We start from the raw sequence: 22,255 nt of genomic DNA, 5'->3' as shown, positions 1-22,255 counted from the left end.
TGCACGGGATGTATTCCTCATCTTCACTGGATGGACGAGGGATGGAGACACGAGTCTGTTCTGAGGTCGGTCTTTGTTTAAGAAATATAATTTACAGTCAGACTATGATGTGGAGAAGACTTTCAGTGCAGATTTTCTGTAATTTAGTTTATTATCGCCTCATATGTAGTAGAAATGTCTGAATAAAGAGGGATATAGCCTCCTTTTTTATGTATTTATTTATTTATTTATTTTTACCACGCAGCATTGGGCTAAAAATGGCATTAGTCTAAAAATAGCTGCTGTGTTGAATATGGTATAACATATATTAACAGATTTGTTATAGACACTGTAAAAATTGATTTATGTTGGGGCAACATGAAGGAATTAAGTTAGCTTATTAGTTTTTAAGTGGATTGAACATAAAATTATTAAGTTGTCCTTCCAAAATAAACTCAAGAAATGTGTTGTTTCAATAAGTAGTATGAACAAACAGCAAACATCATTTGTTAGACTATTGTTTTGCTTTTGTTATAGCTTGATATATCTCTGCTGGTAAAGAAGTTTTTCTGATTGATTAGCCTAATTAAACTATACGAGCTAAGCAAACTGGTGGTGATATTTTATGTTTTTGTTTTGTTTGTTTACGTTGTTAAAATGTCTGACTTGTTTTATGCAGCAGTAAAACACGGCTGTTCAAGAAAAAAAAAATTCCATCACTTTCCATCCATCCATTAGGGCTGCACAACATATTGTTTTAATATAGTAGTGTGAACGTTATTTTTAAGGCATGTGATTGTAAGATTTCAAGTGAATTTAAACTATTTGAGCACAAGAAACTATAAAGTTAGCCACTTTAAAGGGCATCTTTGATGAAAATCAACTTTTGTAAGCTGTTTGGACAGAACTGTGTGCAGCTGTAGTGTGTCCACGATCATACTGAGGTGATATAAAGACAATTCATTTCTTTTTTAAATTTACTGGCTTTAAAATAGGATCCAAATCCTAGTGATTCTGAGGCCCACTGGAACGTGATGTAGGAGTGTGGTTTTCCTTACCCACTAATTGATTGACAGGTGCCATGTTTCTATAATAACATGTATACACATGTCCACAGAGCATTTTTTGCAAATAAACTGGGACTAAAATATCTGTAAAGACTCTCTGGGATTTTTATAAATTTAACAGGTTTAAATTGTTTTTAAAATAGAGCATATTTGTAATAAAGACAGTAAAATCACTATCTAATTCTTAACTACTTTAACCTCCTAGGACTTGAGTGTCCACAAACATGGACAGCACGCTTTAGCTCTTAAGTGGCTATTTAAAATACTTCCAATAAGCCCAAATAGCAAAGAGAAATAAAAAATGCATGTAAAAAAACACCTTGGGCCTTAAGAGGATAATCACCTCGACCGCATGGTGCAAGTAAACGCACTTATTTTTGTGTGTGTACTGCAGACGGCATTTATGTGAGACTCATCATTTCAGAAAGGCTTGAATAAACTCAAATACAAGAAATAAACTAACTTGGTGTTTTTGGCTAATGAGCTGTATTTTAGCCTTATCCGTGTCTGTCCCTATTACTGTGCTGTCTATCTGACGTAATGCATGAGAAGCAGACATGCACGTGGGAACGGTGGGCGGGGAAAAGAAGCTCATTTGCATTTAAAGCCACAGGCTACAAAAACAGCTACAATTTACTACACAATATCATTATATTATATACACAGTAGCCCAGGTAGGTCTGCAATTGCATCCCTGAATGACATCCAGAATAGTTACTGCTTGTGCACAATGATGAACAGTGACGAAGAATCTACTTACCTGTCTGTCTACCATTCGTCCGTCTTTCTGGACTAAAAACAAGACAAAACCCTAAGTAGGAAGAGTAAAAAGGAATGTAATACAAATGCGCCAGTCGAAAATCTATCTATCTATCTATCTATCTATCTATCTATCTATCTATCTATCTATCTATCTATCTATCTATCTATCTATCTATCTATCTATCTATCTATCTATCTATCTGTCTGTCTGTCTGTCTGTCTGTCTGTCTGTCTGTCTGTCTGTCTGTCTGTCTGTCTGTCTGTCTGTCTGTCTGTCTGTCTGTCTGTCCATCCATCCATTATCCATCCATCCATCCATCCATCCAAGAAAAGCAAAAAGGAATGTAATACAAATGCGCCAGTTGAAAATCTATCTATCTATCTATCTATCTATCTATCTATCTATCTATCTATCTATCTATCTATCTATCTATCTATCTATCTATCTATCTATCTATCTATCTATCTATCTATCTATCTATCTATCTATCTGTCTGTCTGTCTGTCTGTCTGTCTGTCTGTCCATCCATCCATTATCCATCCATCCATCCATCCAAGAAAAGCAAAAAGGAATGTAATACAAATGCGCCAGTTGAAAATCTATCTATCTATCTATCTATCTATCTATCTATCTATCTATCTATCTATCTATCTATCTATCTATCTATCTATCTATCTATCTATCTATCTATCTATCTATCTATCTATCTATCTATCTATCTATCTATCTATCTATCTATCTATCTATCTATTTGACTGTCCTGTTTTTCTTGTTTTTCAGTGAATCACTCTTCTTTATTAATCAGCAATGAATGACCTGCTCCAGAACTCTTCTCTCCTGAACTGGGATGTCCTGGAGGGAAGAAACGCGTCGCTTGCTCCACCCTGGGAGGTGGAGCCAATCCCAGTCTTCATCAACCCATGGGACGTCCTGCTGTGCGTGACGGGAACGCTGATGTCCTGTGAAAACGCAGTGGTCATTGCACTAATTGCCTATACGCCCACGCTGAGAGCGCCTATGTTCGTCCTCATTGGGAGTCTGGCGTTTGCTGACCTCTTGGCCGGCCTGGGTCTAATCCTTAATTTTGTCATAACCTACATAATCGACTCAGGATTGGTTACTTTATTGTCTGCAGGGCTTCTAATCACAGCCTTTTCTGCATCAGTGCTCAACATTTTAGCAATCACCGTAGACCGATACCTATCATTGTATAACGCATTAACGTACCACACCGAACGCACCATGACGTTTACGTACGTCACGCTAATTTTAATGTGGATCGTTAGCGCTGCTCTCGGCTCGCTTCCAGTTTTGGGATGGAATTGTTTGGAAGACGAGAGCACCTGTAGCATTTGTCGACCGGTGAATAAAAACAACGCCGCAGCACTCGCCGTGTCCTTCCTTCTGATTTTCGCTCTCATTCTGCAGCTCTACCTGCAGATTTGTAAGATCGCTTTCCGGCATGCGCAGCAAATCGCAGTTCAGCGCCAATTCATGACTGCATCGCATGCATCTTCCACCACCAAAGGAGTTTCAACATTGACCACCATTTTGGGGACTTTTGCGTTCTGCTGGATCCCTCTTGCCATGTATTCGCTGGTGGCGGACACGCGGTCACCGGTGATTTACACGTACCTCACAGCTCTTCCGGCAATCTGCCACTCCATCATCAACCCTATGATATATGCATTCAGGAACCCGGAGATTCTGCGATCTTTAAGGATTGCTTGTTGTGGATGCATGCCTTATAGTTTCAGCGTGCGACCCAGGACACCCAGCGACGTGTAGCAGCGCGCCTTCTGAAGAAAGCACAATCACACTGCAATTAAATGCTTTTTATTTACTTTGAATTCTCTTTGAAGTCTTGTTTCTAGTCCAAATATCTAAAATATTTATAATCAGAAATCATTTTATTAGACAAGTTCAAATTTTGGTCTTGATTTCATGTAACCCCGCTGGTCCTAAACCACCCAAACCACTCTGAGATGATATCGAACCGGCGACTTTCTGCATGGGAGGCGTTTGCTCTAAGCCACCTTTCCACTGCATATGACAAACGACAATCGACAGACCTGAAGTCATTCGTTTCCACTGGAGACTAGTCTGAGAGCTGCGTGGAGTTCCGATCATCTCCGGTGCTACACCACCCAACTCGCTCCGACCTGAGATCAAACCAGCGACATTCGGTTGCTTTAACAAGGAGGCTAAAGACCATGGTCTTTAGCGTCTGTCGCTAGAGCACCTTTAGAGGTTAGAGGACCTCTGAAGTTAATTTGACACATGTAAACCACTGCAGAAATGTTCTAACCAACAGGCCCATGTCATACACAGTACAGATACTTAATAAATAACCTACCATAAATTAAAACTATTGACATATGCTATATATTTTGTTTTCACAAGCTTTGGAGACGTAACGTAAATTCCACTTTTAAATAATACCCAGGTAGCAAAGAATTCTGGCCCAGATTTGGCATAATTCTGGCACAGCAGGCATTCATCCGGCACTGGCATACAGCATGTGGGCCAAACATGGGCCTGGTTTGGCAGAGGCGGCACCGTCTTTAAGGCGGCACACAATACTTGGGCCAGATGTTAATAATTGATATATGGGCCATGTGAGTCTGGCCTATCTTGACCCACATTTAAAATACATTTTTATTATTTTCAAATAAAAATTAAAAATTCTACCTATCAGGTTGCTTCGAGAAAAAGGACACCCATAGCACGCCTAAAGTGCAATGATTCATGGATTTATCAATTTCATTGCAGTCGTGACACACCAACATATCTGGCCCAGTTCAGGCTCAGTTATGGGTTATTAACTTGGCTAAGTCTTGGCCCAGATTTGGTCCATGTTTGGCCCTTGTCTGGAAGCCAGACTTGGTCCAGTCATGTACAGTAATTCACTGCAGAATGTGGGCCAAGCAAAAGCTGATTGTGTGGCCCCGAGCTGGGCCAGCGATATGTTGCTATGTGGGTAGGTCTATAGCTTTCGTCGTAGAGTCATGGCTGTGTTCAAAGTGGCATCAATGTTTTCAAAGTGCGCTGCGAAGGGAGCGCAATTGTTAATATGAAAATCGCTAAAACTGAACTGTAAAAATATTTTGAACGCAAATTACACCTAAGAGAGATGACCTTAAAGTTTCTTTTTTAAATCATTCCAAGTTTAAGTGTTGGAACGTTCAAAATGAATAGGGCATAGGGGGGATAACGGGGATTAGAAGACAGCCAGGAACCATGCTTCTAACTACAGCTCCAGAAGTGTAGTTGCAAGCATACACGTTTGCAACGAAGTTTGCGAATGTTCGTTGAAACAATGGATTTGGAAAACACTGAATCAACGAACTATGTTTGTATTGACGGAACATGCAACCTTAGTTGGCCAACGATGGTTTTCGGAAATGCACCCCTGGATGATTATTTTCCTTGTTTTAAGGGAAATCTCAATCAATTTTTACTTATTATTTCTGAAAAACAAACCATTTATTTACTTGTCTAGAAAATACTTCTTGATTTAAGAATATTTCGATATTTGGACTTGAAACAAGACAAGAACTTAAAGTAAAAAAAGCGTTTTTTTTTTTGCAGTGCACGTCTGAAAAGCAGAAAATCCACATATTGTAATCCATTTTGGGGCCATTTTGTATTCGGCTGATTTTGGTAGCACTTTTGATCATAGTGCAATATTGCACATACAGTTTGACATGTTACTATGATCACTTCCATTATTTGTAGGGGTGTTATTATTATATCCACACTGAAAGAAAAGTGATTCATTGTATTTACAAATGTTAAGGCAAGTGGTTGCAAACAATTTATATGGGCTGAATTTAAACAAATGAAGTTTATTTAATTTGTTTAAAATCAGCCCATATAAATTGTTTGCAACCACTTACCTTAAATTTGTTTTAATAAATTCAGTCATTTTTTTTGTGTGTGCAGATATCACTATATAAAAGTGTAAGAGTATGCATCACTGGTTTAAAGGGATAGTTCAGCCAGAAATTAAAATTCTGTCATTATTTATTCACTCTTAGCTGTTCTGAACCTGTTTGTGATTCTTTCTTCTGTCGAACACAAATGAAGATATTATGAAGAAACAGCTATTGACTTCCATAGTGTTTGTTTGGAAGTTAACTCTTATTGCTTTTTCAGCATTCTTCACAATATCTTCTTTTGTGTAAAACAAGCTCACAATCATTTGGAACCACTTTAGGGTAAGTAAATGTAGATTGCATTTTTAGTTTCGGGTCATCTATCTCTTTAAATCATCCAAAACATCACTATCATTGGCACTGTAAAAATAATCAATGGAGTAGTCTAATAGAAATCCAGGTCTTCTGAAGTGAAACGATGACTTGGTATGATTACAGATTTATAATGGAGACAGGTAAATGAAGCTTTAAACTAGGGCTGATCGATTAATTGAAGACGATTGTCCTGCACATTATGGTCATGCTGAATCAATGAAAGCGGTTAATTCTTCATTTTATAGTGAAACGCTATGGGGATTTCCTGGGTTTCTTCTTCATGTGTGTTTTAGGTTTCCGCATGAGAGCGCCCTCTGGCTTTTGGAGGAGATTTCTTGCTGATCAGATAACCGTGTGTTTTGCTGACAAGATGTGCATGACAGTCGAAGCTTTGATTAGTTGCATTTGCGCTTTCATTTAAATTATTCGCCCAGCTCTGAACTGAAAAAAAAAGATTCATTGGATTTACTCAATTTTTGCAGCCTGATCTCAAGAGAAAACGTAAGTATTTTACGTTTTGTCAGTTTAGTGGCTAATTCGTACGAGTTCAGTCGTACGAAATTGTACGATTTTAAAAAGGAGGCGTGGCACCTAACCCCACCCCTAAACCCAACCGTATTTGGGGGATGAGCAAATCGTACGAAAATGTACGAATTAGATCGTACGAATTCATACGAATTAGCCACTAAAGCAAAAAGTTACGAATTGCCGTGAGATTGTGTTGTTTTTTTGAAGGTAAGTGGTTGCACACTATTTATATAGGCTGAATTTAAACAAATAAAATGTAGTAAGGCTCAACTTCATTTGTTTGTTTAAATTCAGCCTACATAAAATGTCTGCAACCACTTACCTTAAAAAAATGAGTAAATCCAATAAACCTTTTTTTTCGGTGTACTTTAAAGCTTTAAAGTTCAGGAATAGTCTAAATGACATGGTGTGTTTTTAGATTTGTGATGCATTTGATCATCTGAAGTGTACTAAACTACTGTGACACTTAATATAATGTTTAATAATGCAAAAGGGAATCTATTAATGCCAAATAATTAAAAATCGCCTATTTATATTTATATTCAATAAGTGACAAAGTGCAAACACATGTGTCAAACATAATAATCCAGAATCGTTAATATCTGTCACCATTCAACTCTGCTTTGTTCGATATACAGAAGTACACAACGCTAAATTCATACCAAATGTATTTATTTATTTTATCCACTTGTCCTAATAAGTAATAATAATAAGTACGTTACTTTGGAGTGTTGTATCGAAAGTGAGTTCAGTATTGTGATCGACATGTGTATTGTTATAGCAACTTGTCTGTTTTGCTACACCACTAACAATTAGCATAAATAACCGATATTTACTCATAATGAATAGTGAAATTCAATTCTCTAAAGAGAATTACATTTCAGTGCCTTTGCAAAACCTTTCACCCCATTTTTTTCCTCAAAAGAAATTGGATTAATATATATATGTATATAAAACAGACATGAAATATTCTCTTTCCCCAAGAAACTTTGCATGCTTCCTAAAAAAGCTCAATGCAAATTTTCCTAAGGGAATGAAATAGTTGTGTGCGAATGCAAACACAAATGTGATGTGAGATACACTTTGTTTGTTAGATTTATTTATTTTGTGGGAGGGTTGTTCGTAAGGCTGCCATGACACCTTTATAATCATGACATGAAACACGTGTCATGAAAATGAATGAGATTTTATGCGTATATATGACAACAGTCCATAAGTTTGCTCAGTTATGTCATTCTAAATGCAAATCTGACATCGTTTGAGATGTTTGTTTTGACATCTTTACATTACAACATAACTTGTCATAAATCTGTCATAAACATGATTGTCACGAGGATATCATAATTGTGTCATGACTATTTTTCTGATCACCTTTTCGGTGGACCAAAATGAATTTGTCTTTCTCAGTAAAAGTCTCAATACTACGTCAAATAATTTGATCATAGCATCATTAATATTTGATGACATTTAATGACATTTTAAAGACAAAAATCAAGTTGTACCACTGTATTAAATATTAATGACCCTGATATAAAATTTATGCCACAATATAAAGGTCTAATGACAATCATGTTTATGACAGATTTATGACAAGTTATGTTGTCTTGTACATGTCGAGTTTTGACAAAAATACCTCAAACAATGGCATTTTTGCATTTAAAATGACATAACTGAGCTAACGACCCTTAATAACAGTTGTTATAAGTATACAAAAATGTGTCATGCCATGATTATGAAAGTTTATTTACAGTTTTATGAACTCACCTTCAAGTAAAGTGTTACCAAAGTTTCTTTGATGAACTGAAGGCAAAAGCATAGGCAATTTCTTCTTCCCAACTCATTTTTATCTCTTACAGACTTTGCAATTACTGGGAACAAATAATCTGCAAGATTCCTAAACCTATGTTACAGCAATTTGTAACTTTTTGATTTAGTGGCTAGTTCCTATGAATTCGTTAGATCTCATTTAGTACAATTTAGTATGATTTGCTCAGCCCCCAATAAGGGTTGGGTTTAGGGGTGGGGTTTTGTGCCACGCCTCCTTTTAAAATCGTACATTTCCATAAGAACAAACTCATACGAACTCATACGAATTAGTACGAATTAGCTACTAAACTTACAAAACGAAAAATCGTTACGTTTCCTTGTGAGATCAGATATGAGATTCTTCACACCACAGTACAACCGGCTGTAGATCAGAGGCATGCTGGGATATTTTCTTACAAATGACTCACAAAATGCTTACAAAATGAGGGATGACTGTACTATTAATTATGGCTATTGTTTGTGCTATATATACACACAGGGTGACAAGTAATAAGTTACAGTATAAATAATAAATGTACAAGATACTGTAAACGTTTCCACAGAAAAACTTCACCGCACTTTAGGACAGTAGTAACAAAAGACCAAATAATAACATTAAGTATATGTCGTACACAGTGACGTAAAAACGGACCCATAGTTCCCGTAGTGACGTTTGTTTGGTGGCATTGATATACATGGATGTTCAGTATGCATTTACAGTATTTCAGCATTTATTGGATTTCAATGTAGACAATCAAATAGTAACGTGGCGTCCAAATACGATTCAATATCGTCATAATCTTCATCATCATCATCAGCATCAAACAGGTGTTTCTAATTATCCGAATGTAGCATATACGCATTGCATTGTTGCCTGTAAACACTGTGGTACTGTACGTCTGCAAATTCAAAGCATTTCTTCCTTGAAGAGGACCTATTATGCCCTTTTTTACAAGACGATTTTTCTCTGATGTCCCTAGAGTGTGTGTGTGTGTGAAGTTTCCAACCCAGGCTATTACGTACCCCTATTTACATTTCTGGAGAGCGCCACATACGTCCCAGGGGCTACGTTTTTAATGTAGTTTTTGTTTTTCGTGAATCCACCAGAGGCCGCTGTGTACGCTTTTTCGGATCTCAAATTTCTCTCACGAGTGCCATTCGAGTCTGCTGTTACGTATCCCTCATGTAAAACCACTAGAGGTCGCTGTCGACCGACCGACCAATCCCCCTCACCCACCCCTTCCCTAAACCCAACTGATAGTGTTTTCAAAATTACAGTCGGGCAAATCATCGTCACGGTCAACTCCGCTCTGCATCTTAAATCCTCCGACGATCGCGACAAGCCACTGGACAAACTGGTACCAGCGGAAAAGCCGTCCATGCTGTACCAACTCAAGCTCATTCTAAAAACGTAGCCCTATGTACATTTCTGGAGAGCGCAAATTATGTAGCCAGAAGTACGTATGGCTGCATTTCATCTTTAAAATGAACACTACAGGGCGTTCCTTTTCGCGCTTACCATCTGATCGTTTACCTCTGTAGGGACCAACCTAGGCTCATTCTGAAAACGTACTGCTATATACATTTCTGGAGAGCGCCAAATACGTCCAAGGAGCTACGTTTCTTTTCAGTTTTTGTTTTTCGTGAATCCATCAGAAGCTGCTGTGTACGCTTTTGAGATCTCAGATTTCTCTCGCGAGTGCCATCTGCGACTGCTGTTGTCACAAAAATCCACCAGAGGCCGCTGATGACTGACTGACCGACCCACCCTCCTCCTTCTCTAAACCCAACCAGTAGTGCTTTGAAAAGCAATCCAGAAAAAGAAAAGCCCTCGCGGCCGCCTGATTTTTACCACCTTTTCAGATTTTACCACATTCTCACCGCTATGGGGTGGTACGACGGCATTCCTCTTCGCACTTAACAGCTGAACTTTTACCTCTGTGTGGATCGCTTTAGTGCTGTTACCAGTTTGTTCAGTAGCTCACCATGTACGTCAGTAGACTTGAGATGCAGAGAGTAGTTGACCACAACAACAGGGTTCGAGTCTGGCGAAGAACGGTTATAGAAAACTGGCAAAAAAATAATGTCAATAACAGGGTAAGAATGTGGTCAAATCTAAAAATGTGGTAAAAATCAGGCTGCCGCGAGGCTTTTCTTTTCCTGGATTGCTTTTCGAACACTATTGGTTGGGTTTATGGAAGGAGGAGAGTGGGTCAGTCGATGTAAAGAAACGTAGCTCCTGGGACGTATTTGGCACTCTCCAGAAATGTATATAGCTGTATATAATCAGAATAAGCGTGGGTTGGTTCATACAGAGGTAAGCGGTCAGTTGGTAGTGCGAAAAGAAACAGTGTCATACTGCCTGTAGCCCGTAAAAACGAAATACAGCCATACGTTCATCTGGCTACATAATTTGCGATCTCCAGAAATGTATAAAGGGCTACGTTTTCAGAATGAGCCTACACTGGAAGTGTTTGAACTGACCCTTTTAGATCCTAATTGTTCCATTTTGGTGACTGTCGCTTTAAATTCAAATGAGCTCTTTTCAAAAGAGGGCGGAGAAACAAATGCCTGTGTGTCAGCATAGTGGCAGAAACAAGGCGTTCTACGCTAATGAGGCAGAGATTGTCACTAGTGGGCGGGGCTTTCCCCCTCTGATGACACGTACAAAGGGAGAATGTCAATCAAAGTGTTTCTGCAGACTGATTTTATCAAGTGTGATTATAAACAGTAAAATGAATACATTTTTAGAAGCTGGTTATATTCACACGGTGTTTAAACCCTTTATAAAAGTGATTTTTCAAAATGGGTCCCCTTAAAAATGTAGATGAATCATGCAGTCTATATTCAAAGCTTATCTATAGTATTTTTTTAACGGTACAAATATTCCAGATGCACACTAAGTATCGTCATATTATATTTCTAGTTGTTCATATTCAGGATTCATCAAGTTATGAATGCACCACGTTTCACTTATTTATAAAATCTGATATATTGCTAGTGATTCTCCAGGTGTATCGTCACAGCACTACTTCCTGTATTATTTTATTACACTATTATTGCTTTTGCATTTCACTGATGGTGAAATGAGTCGAATATGGTGCGGTACATCTTATTTGCGCTCATTTTGATGTATTGCAAGCTTTACAGTGTTATGTAGTAATTTCATATACAGTAACACAGCAGTAATAGTCTTCGCAGTTGTTAAGGAGCCTACTAGACTTCTGCAAGTTTTGTTCATCACTGTATTAAAACATCTGGGGATCATCTACTAAAGGTAATCACTACTTATGAGATGAAATCTGTAATTAATTGCTGGTATGGCAGCCAAAGAACCAAGTTTGACATTTACTGAGCTTGACTGAAATTGTTGCGTTACTCTAAATGTTTTTGTCAATTTAAAAGGTCGTACTTGTCTGAATGTACCGAGCTTTTCTTTAAGCGGCTACGATTGTCTCTGTATCTTTGTAATAACCCAGTCTTAACACAAAATTCTGGTTTTCATACACACATGTACATTTAATTTGGTGTGTGTGGCGTTTATATAGAAGTATATTTTTGTACTTCCTTAGAAATGTTTCAGTCTTTGTGTGGTGAGCGGTGTGTTTTGAACTGGATCCATAAAAAATAAAATGTGTTGCCAATTTCTGTCTAACCTTCACTGCAGAACCATTGCTGTATGTTTGGACTATTAATGCACAATATGGTGCTCGTTTTCATATCTTTTATTTAGCTGACATGTACCTCTTTTATTTTGGTGACAAACTTTGATGTTGGCTTCACATAGCCGGGTCTGCATTCTTGAAATAAACGTGAAGATGTTTCTATTTCAAGGTTTTACTGCAGAGAAAGCCAAATAACATTTTATAAATAACAATTTATCGCAATTGTGATTAGCATGTGGCTAGCATGTTTTTAAACATGGCTGTTAACATGTTGCTGTGTGTTTAAAATGCTAATATGAATTGATACATTGTTAGCATTTTACCACATCGTTAATATGTTTAGCTGTTGCTATTCTGCGTATCTCACTGCTAACGCGAAACAGCATGTTTTGCTGAAATGTTTAGGATGCTATGGCTACACGGCTAATATGTTTAGCTGTTGCTATTCTGCTTATCTCACTGCTAACGTGAAACAGCATGTTTTGCTGAAATGTTTAGGATGCTATGGCTACACGGCTAATATGTTTAGCTGTTGCTATTCTGCGTATCTCACTGCTAACGTGAAACAGCATGTTTTGCTGAAATGTTTAGGATGCTATGGCTACACGGCTAATATGTTTAGCTGTTGCTATTCTGTTTATCTCACTGCTAACGTGAAACAGCATGTTTTGCTGAAATATTTAGCATGCTATGGCTACACGGCTAATATGTTTAGCTGTTGCTATTCTGCTTATCTCACTTCTAACGTGATACAGCATGTTTTGCTGAAATGTTTAGGATGCTATGGCTACACGGCTAATATGTTTAGCTGTTGCTATTCTGCGTATCTCACTGCTAACGTGAAACAGCATGTTTTGCTGAAATGTTTAGGATGCTATGGCTACACGGCTAATATGTTTAGCTGTTGCTATTCTGTTTATCTCACTGCTAACGTGAAACAGCATGTTTTGCTGAAATATTTAGCATGCTATGGCTACACGGCTAATATGTTTAGCTGTTGCTATTCTGCTTATCTCACTTCTAACGTGATACAGCATGTTTTGCTGAAATGTTTAGGATGCTATGGCTACACGGCTAATATGTTTAGCTGTTGCTATTCTGCTTATCTCACTGCTAACGTGAAACAACATGTTTTGCTGAAATGTTTAAGATGATATGGCTACACGGCTAATATGTTTAGCTGTTGCTATTCTGTTTGTCTCACTGCTAACGTGAAACAGCATGTTTTGCTGAAATGTTTAGGATGCTATGGCTACATGGCCAATATGTTCAGCTGCCTGTTGCTATCCTGCTTATCTCACTGCTAATGTGATACAGCATGTTTGTTGAAATGTTTAACATGCTATGGCTACATGGCTAATATGTTTAGCTATTGCTATCCTGATTATCTCACTGTTAATATTATACAGCATGTTTCTGAAATGTTAAACATGATCTGTTTGCACGGCTAATATGTTTAGTTGTTCATATCCTGCTTTTCTAACTGCTAATGTGAAACAGCATGTTTTCAGAAATGTTTAACATGCTATGGCTACATCGCTAATATGGTTAACTGTTCGTATAGTGCTTATTTCACTGTTAACTTGATCTAGCATGTTTTCTCGATTGTTTAGCATGCTATAGCTACATGGCTATTATGGTTAATGGTTCAAATATTGCTTATCTCACTGTTACCATGAAACTGCATGTTTTCTGAAATGTTTAGCATGCTACGCTTACATGGCTAACATTTTTAGCTGTTGCTATCCTGCTTATTTCACTGCTAACGTGATGCAACATGTTTGCTGAAATGTTTAGCATGCTATGGCTACATGGCTAATATGTTTAGCTATTGCTATCCTGCTTATCTCACTGCTAATATGATACAGCATGTTTCTGAAATGTTGAACATGATCTGTTTGCACGACTAATATGCTCATATTGTTCATATCCTGCTTTTCTAACTGCTAATGTGATATATATATATATAGGTGTGGTTATCCTGCTTACCACCGCTAACATAATGTTCAGCATGTTATGGCTACATGACTAATATGTTTAGCTGTTGCTATCCTGCTTATTTCACTGCTAACATGCTACAGCATGTTTCTAAAAGTTCAACATGCTGTAGCTACATGCTAATATCTTTAGCTGTTGTTATCCTGTTATTCTAAATCTTTAGCATGCTATATCTAAGGAAAACCCCACTACACACACACACACACACACACACACACACACACATGCACGCACGCACGCACGCACGCACACACACACACGCACACACACACACACACACTTTAACACATCAGCGCACTAATAAAGGCAGATATAAATGCAGCAGGGACTGGCTGTATGTGACTCAGGCAAACAGGTAGTGTGCATCTGTTGTTTGTCAGGGGTCTCCTCTCAGCATCCACTCTCCTCCACACTGAGTCACTGGAGAGCTGGCTGAGATATAAGAGACAGATGGAGCCTTGCCCACGGAGGGGGACGTGACGTCGGAGCCTAGGAGGGAGGCTGGAGATATAAACAAAATCCTGCCTGTCCCACCTCTCCTCTCTTTCATCTGACTGCTGATATAAATACATTGGGGTCACCTCAAAGAAAACTGCTTTCTACATGTAATGCCCTGCTTTATTAAAATCAAAGTCTGCAACATTCTGTGGCCTGAAATTCTATATGATTTAATGATGTCCCTGTGCAACTCTAGAAGACCAAATGGGAGTTGTGGAGTATATTAATGTGCCTAAGTAGATGCGTTCAGAGGGTCTTGTCATGGTCAGGTTAACTGGGTTAAGATTGAATGAATTCTCACATTAAAATTTGCTTTGTTAAAGCACAGCTGATATCAAGCTGTGAGGTGCCAGATGGCCACATAGTAGTGGTATCTTGGCCACCAAGGAAGCTCAATATTATTTTAGAAAAACAGCAATCCGGAATTGTGTTCGAAGAAACATCGTCAGAACAGAGGGAATGGTGTTTGCTTTTGTGTTTTCTAGGCACTAAGGTTTCTATTATTAAACACAGTGCTATGTTACAACATAAAGTCTGACAAAATCTGTTTATATAGTCTAATACACTTGCTGAGGTGCATATAGATCTGCTGTGGGTAATTCAGTGTTTACTGTCAAACAGATGTTTGCTCAATTAGTCAAAAATTTAAGAAAGCCGTTATAAATAAAGCCAATTTTTGCATGACAAACTTAAAAAAAAGACTAATTTACTTAACCCAGGGTCATTATTGATACGTACCCATGTATACACTTCTTGACAGCGTGAAATACGTCCTAGGAGGTACGTTCTGCAGTTTTTGTTTTAGCAAATCTACCAGAGGCCACTGTGTATGCTTTATCAGATCTCAAATTTCTCCCACATGTGCCATTCGAGCCTGCTGTTCTCGCGTAAATCCACCAGAGGTCACTGTCGACTGACCGACTGACCAATCCCCCACCCCTTTCCCTAAATCCAAGTGATACTGTTTTCGAAAGCACCGATTGACCCGATCATCTCCTTCCCTAAACCCAACCAATAGTGTTTTTTAAAAGCAATCCAGAAAAAGAAAAGCCCTCGCGGCTGCCTGATTTTTACCATGTTGTCAGATCTTTTGACGTTTTAACCCTGTTATCTACTTGTTTATTTTTTTTGCCTATTGATTTACCTGCTTCTTCGCTGGACATGAACTTCATTGTCACGGTCAACTCCTCTCTGTGTGTCAAGTCCGCAGACATACATGGCGAGTTACTGGGCAAACTGGTAACAGCGGAAAAGCCGTCCACACAGAGGTAAGTTGTCAGCTGGTAGCGTTTGTTTTAAAGACAAAATATAGCCATACGTAGCTCTGGCTACATAATTCACACTGTCAAGAAATGTACACAGGGGTATGTTTTCACAATGAGCCTATGTTGAATATGCTTGTAAGAATGCACCCAAGCCTTGCATACCTGAAAAAAGATTTGGTAGTTTATTACTACAGTGAGACAGACCCCCTGGAGACCACCACTGTGGCTTAGACAAGATGTGGCACAAACAAGCAATTTAAGAACCGACGCCAAAGAGAAACAATTGCAGGACCACCAGAACTAGGAGTGATGGAACCACTTAACTGGGGACTACTGGGCTGGGGAACTCCAGGAGCATTGGGACCACCAGATTTGGTATCTCTGGATTAGTGGAGCTGCAATCAGACAACTATGGATTATCATGATTGAAAGCATGATCCCCATATTTGAGAGATTTGGGCCCAGAGAAAGAGATTGTTGGGACCCTCAGATTTAGGTCTGCTGACCAGGAAATGCTGTCCATTAGGGACCATTAGGCTGGAAAGCACTATAGGATCATTAGGCTGGAAAGCACTATAGGATCACCAGATCTGGGAGCATTGGTACTACAGCTTTGGGAGAGCTTGGAACACCATATCTGGGAGCATTGGGACTACAGCATTAAAAGGACTGGGATCACCAGATTTGTGAGCATTAGGACTACAGCATTGGGAGGACTGCGATCACTAGACCTGGGAGCATTGGGACTACAGCTTTGGGAAGAATGGGATCATCAGATTTGTGAGCGCTGGGGCTACAACATTGAAAGGACTGGATCACCGGATTTGTGAGCATTGGGGCTACAGCGCTGGAGGACTGGGATCACCAAATCTGGGAGCATTGGGACTAGAGTGTAGAGAGGACTGTGGTTAACAGATCTGGGAGCATTGGGACTACTGCTAAGGGTACTGCAATATGGGAGCATTGAGATTACAACATTGGGAGAATTGGGGTCACCATAACTGGCAGCATTGTGACTACAGTATTGGGAGAACAGGGGTCATTAGCCCTGGGAGCATTGGGACTATAGCATTTGGGAGAACTGAAATCATCAGATCTGGGAGCATTGGCACTACAGCATTGGGACGACTGGGGTCACCATAACTGTCAGCATTAGGACTATAGTATTGGGAGAACTGGGATCACCAGATCTGGAAGCATTGGGGCTACAGCACTAGGAGGACTGGAATCACCAGATCTGGGAGCATTGGGGCTACAGCACTAGGAGGACTGGGATCACCAGATCTGGAAGCATTGGGGCTACAGCACTAGGGGGACTGGGATCACCAGATCTGGGAGCATTGGGGCTACAGCACTGGGAAGACTGGGATCACCAGATCTGGAAGCATTGGGGCTACAGCACTAGGAGGACTGGGATCACCAGATCTGGAAGCATTGGGGCTACAGCACTAGGAGGACTGGGATCACCAGATCTGGAAGCATTGGGACTAGAGTGTAGAGATGACTGTGATTAACAGACTTGGGAGCATTGGGACTACAGCAAAGGGAGTGCTGGGATCACCAAATATCGCATTGAGATTACAACATTGGGAGAACTGGGGTCACCATAACTGTCAGCATCGGGACTACAGTATTGGGAGAACTGGGATCACCAGATCTGGGAGCATTGGCACTAGAGCAGGGGTGCTCAACCTTGTTCCAGGAGAACCACCTTCATGCAGATTTCAGTTGCAACCCACATAAAATACACCTGCCTGTAATTATCAAGTGCTGTTCAGGTCCTATTTAACTGGTTCAGGTAGGTTTGATCAGGGTTGGAGCTGAACTTTGCAGGAAGGCAGATCTCCAGGAACAGTGTTGAGCAGCCCTGCACTAGAGTGTAGAGAGAACTATAATTAACAGACCTGGGAGCATTGGGACTGCAGCATTGGGAGATCTGGGGTCACCATAACTGGAAGCACTGGAACTACAGTATTGGGAGAACTGGGATCATCAGATATGGGAACATTGGGACTACAGTATTGGGTGAATTGGCATCACCAGATCTGGAAGCATTGGTACTACATCATAGGGAGAACTGGGAGAACCAGATCAGGGAGCAGTAGTCGAAAAAGTGAGATGAATGTGAATAACCTCATTAATGACCTCACTGATTTTTAAAAAGGGAGATTTCTTAGGAGATCAGCCTCTCCAGGATTTTGCGATCGCTGAATTTATCGCAAAATCGAGCAATCAAAGATTTTCCAGATCTCACATTTTTTCTGAAATGCTGCGAATTTTCAGCAAATTCGTGGTCTACATGCTTTCTATGATGCTATCACGACAAAGATTCACCCAAAACAAAGGCCATGTTTATGCAAACAACCCTCACTAAGCCATGATTTTACACATATCATAATCGTAGGTGGCAGTATATACCTTTACACTGGTCCAGAGGCGCCGCTGGCTGGTACAGGCCCTATGAAAACATTGTGGTGACACGAGGTATGTCCAAACACATGCGCTATAGGTGAATTGAATACACTAAATTGGCCGTAGTGTATGAGAGCATGTTTGAATAAGTGTGTATGGATGTTTCCCAGTACTGGGTAGCAGCTGGAAGGGCATCCGCTGCATAAAACCTCATCATTCCACTGTGGCGACCTCTGAAATAGAGACTAAGCTGAAGGAAAATGAATGAATGAGAAGCAAAACTGTAGGATTTTTAGATTTGTTTATTATTCATACATGCACATTAAGCTCTGTTTCTACAACATGATTTACAGCTTAAGCGTAAGATTGCCACCTCCGGCTCTTGAGCAGTGTTACAAAAATCTATACAACCATAAATTGTAAAACACATTAATGATACAGTACTTTAAATGACCCAGTATTGTTATAAATTATAATAGTCTAAAAATGGCAGATGTCACAGTCTTGCACGTTGTCACCTCGTCTTACACATTTAGGCACACACACACACAATACACACACTATTAGTAAACTGCAAGCAGTAATAAATTATTGGCCACATCTGTTCTTTACGGAATTAAAAATAAAATAATAATGAAAGCATCAATAAATTTACTCACTGTTAAATCGGGGTATAAATATTCAGCACAACACCGTCCACGATTGAGCACAGTGACGAATCTTGTATAACGCAGAGAGAAATGTACTTTGATTATAGCGTTGAACTGATTGTCCATACAGCGTTTAGGGCGTCTCGAGTCAGAGAAACAATACTGTGGCGATGATTTGAGCAGAAGATTAATACAAGTGCTAAAACACCGCTGTTCACCATCATTTCTGTGTACCACAAGAGATGGATATGCAGTTCGCTATATTCTCTGGACAACTAGCAAAATATATCATCAAAATCACAGAACGAATATGTTTTAAAGTGTTTTCTTGGCAAATGGTGAATTTACATCGTAAGAATGAGACTCTGAAAGTCTTAAAGTTTGACCTCACCTCGTTCTTTCGTTATTATAATAGCCCCTTTCACGCATACAGACTTTTCTGGAAAAAATACTGTTAAATTACAGTGACGTGATCATGTGTGAATAGGTCCATTTTTAATAAAAAGTTATTGGAAAGTTAGTTCTGGCAGTTTTCTGGAATGATAAATTACCCTTTAATTGCTGGATTTCTGCTGTGTGTGAACAGTGAATATTTTAATTAAGGACATAAAATGAAAACTATCCCATGATTTACTCACACTTAAGGTGATTTTATTATTATTTCAGTTAAATCCAGTTTATATTGTTATCTTAAATTTGATTGTGTGCTTTTCCAGCTCTACAATGGCTAACTGCGGCTAATTAAAGTCCAATAAAGTGCATCCATCCTAAATAAAAAGTGCCCACACTGCTTCATGTCATGGTCTCCTGTATTTATTTGTTTTTGTAAGAAAAATAACTATATTTACTATATTTTACTATATATAAACTGATTTATGTAACTTCTATTTTTTAGATGATTAGGTAGGCCCTAGGGGCCTATCATACACCCGGCACAATAATGCTCAAGACATGTTTGGCGTGATTTGTTGCTATTTTCAGACCAGCGCAACTCTAATTTTCATGCTTTGCGCCACTTTGTTTAAATAGCAAATCCATTTGCACCCCTTTGTGGACTCATGTGTGTGCTGGTCTATAAAGGAGGTGTGTTAAGGCGCATTGTTCATGCGCTGCTATTTTGAGGAACTGAAATAGACCGCACCATTGACCAACTAAAAACTGCTCTAAAGTCCAGCGCAGAGTGTGTTAGTTATGCGCCTATGCGTGTCCAAACGCTTACACACTGCTGAATACACACAGGATGAACAGCAATACACAAATATCTTTACAAATGAAAACAATTAAAGGGTTAAAATGTTACAAAAATGATTATTTTCTACATAAATATAAAAACCACTGCCTCCATGCCTTCTTCACCTCGGGGGGCTTTTTCAGTTTATTCATGACAATCTGCATCTGTATAATGTTATTATTATTAGCAGTATTATTGATTATCTGCATATTTATATTTGTTTTAATAAACACAAGTTTAGATTTGTCCACCTGTCTGGTATTCTAGACGTCTACATCACCATATGGGGCATAAGAACAGGACGTGTGTTTGGATATAACTCAGTTTTTTGACCACATTTCATTATTATTGTTCATTTATTCCTTTGCTGGAGATTAGAACTGAAATTAGAAATAGTTTTGACACAAATCTTTGCGCTTAACAAACTAAATTAAATATGTACACTAGTGGAGTGAGTTTCCACCGTTTCCTCACTCCACCAAAGTAAAGGAGTAAAGTGAAGAGTAAAAGTAAAGTAAAGAGGCTGAATGGAGGAGGCTCGTTCTTTATCCTCATGCTGCAGATGCTCTGTTTAACTGTTTTCTTGCTAGTGAAGCGTTCAGTTTTTACACTTACAAAGTCGCCATGTAAATAGCAAATGCACCATGGTGCGACGCAACTGACTCTTAAAGGGAATGTGAGATGACACTCTGATTGGTTTAATGCACAATATACTCAAAATACACCCTGAACTCATTAAGAGGATAAGCACAACCCTGTTAGACCATGCGCCGGGGCGCAGAGCTAATTTCACTGTTCTTAAAATAGCAAAAGTGGATTCAGACACGCCCTTAATGCTTTTGCGCCATGCGCTTTAGACTTTGCGTCTAGATTGTTCAAATAGAGCCCTTAATCTTATTTTCCCACTTTTGATTAGCTTTTTTGTTGTTGCACTAGTTACAGACAACACTTTATGAAGCTGCTGGATCTGTTACCCTGATCTGTTCCGGGACCTTGCAATTCACAAATTAAGCACTGCTTAAATCGAACCTAATATTAACGTCTTATGATGTTGTGTGTCTGCTGGGATACACACTTACACAAAAATCTTTAAAAAGGTTTCGATATTTTGGTGAAAACGTTTTGTTCATGGCAAGGTTGACATTTGCATGGTATTGCTCTGAAAGAAGAAAGTCATATACGCCTAGGAGACCTTAAGAGTGACTAAATCATGGGATAATCTTCATTTTTTGGTTAACCAGTAAATTCATCCTGTTAATTCTACAGATGTTTACCAGTATTAGTGTTTGGCTATTAGGCTATTATCACCTGTCTGTTTCTGCACACGCGGTCCTTCCTCTTTGCATTGCACCAGTCGAGTTTTGCTGGATGAGGAGTGAGTGTGTTTCTGTGCAGGAATGGAGAATAGCAGCATCATGATGGTGGTCTCAGTTTCTGGGTCTCAATCGGACCATTCGTTCTCCTCGGGCTCCGAGTCCTCGTCAGATTCGCTGTACTCTACGGCGATGCGTCGTGACAGGATTGTGGCCACATCGTTACCCACCGGCTCTTTCTTGGCCTCCTGCTCTCTCTGTTCCTGCACCTTGCGGAGTTGAATGCCTGCAGAAATAGACAACAGGTCAATAAAAGCAGATGCTTAGATTTTTCTGTGGCTCCATGAGATTACCATAAACTTTCATTTCCTTCTGTAAATCAGTCGTCTGTGTAGATGATATCCATGTTTGCTGCAGTCGACACTTCAGCTCGAAGACTATTCTGGTTATCTCTGATTTAGCAAGCTGTATGGAAATGACTAAATGTAACTACACCTTTAGTACAAGAGAGAAGGTGGCAACCGGATTAATTGGGTATTAGTTAACCCTGCATCCTCTGACTAACTTCAGAATGTCAAGACCCTGTCCGTGAGAATCACGCAAACACCGGGGGTCCCTAATGGGTTCCTAATGAACGTAGAACTGAAGAGTAGGGGATCAGATATAAATCTAAACACTAAATTGATTCATGAATGAAAAATGTGACCCATTCCTAATTAGAAATACAGTGTTTACAAATGTGTCTCTCCGTTAAACAGAAATTGGGGGAAAAAAAACAGTGGGGCTAGTAATTCAGGGGGGTTAAGAATTCTGACTTCAACTGTATG

At 39.2% G+C, this 22,255-nt stretch overlaps 2 protein-coding genes across 2 annotated transcripts in view; one reads left to right on the top strand and one right to left on the bottom strand.

Moving 5' to 3' along the window:
* The first annotated feature begins 8 nt into the window (after positions 1–8).
* gpr185a (G protein-coupled receptor 185 a) lies at positions 9–3,773 on the top strand. The gene is made up of 2 exons (XM_056446818.1): positions 9–65; positions 2,590–3,773. The coding sequence occupies exon 2, from the start codon at positions 2,617–2,619 to the stop codon at positions 3,595–3,597; it is 981 nt and encodes a 326-aa protein (XP_056302793.1). The 5' UTR covers positions 9–65; positions 2,590–2,616; the 3' UTR covers positions 3,598–3,773.
* A 14,781-nt stretch (positions 3,774–18,554) lies between these two features.
* Positions 18,555–22,255, bottom strand: part of si:ch73-362m14.4 (actin-binding protein WASF3) — a 29,126-nt gene continuing 25,425 nt past the window's right edge. The window contains exon 9 of the mRNA XM_056446782.1: positions 18,555–21,714. Coding sequence (XP_056302757.1) covers positions 21,557–21,714 — 158 coding nt within the window. The 3' untranslated portion in view covers positions 18,555–21,556. The remainder of the gene's footprint in view (positions 21,715–22,255) is intronic.

The sequence above is a fragment of the Danio aesculapii genome, chromosome 21 (genome assembly GCF_903798145.1).
Source record: "Danio aesculapii chromosome 21, fDanAes4.1, whole genome shotgun sequence".
NCBI classification, from domain to species: Eukaryota; Metazoa; Chordata; class Actinopteri; order Cypriniformes; family Danionidae; genus Danio; species Danio aesculapii.
This window is presented reverse-complemented; position numbering and strand designations above follow the sequence as displayed.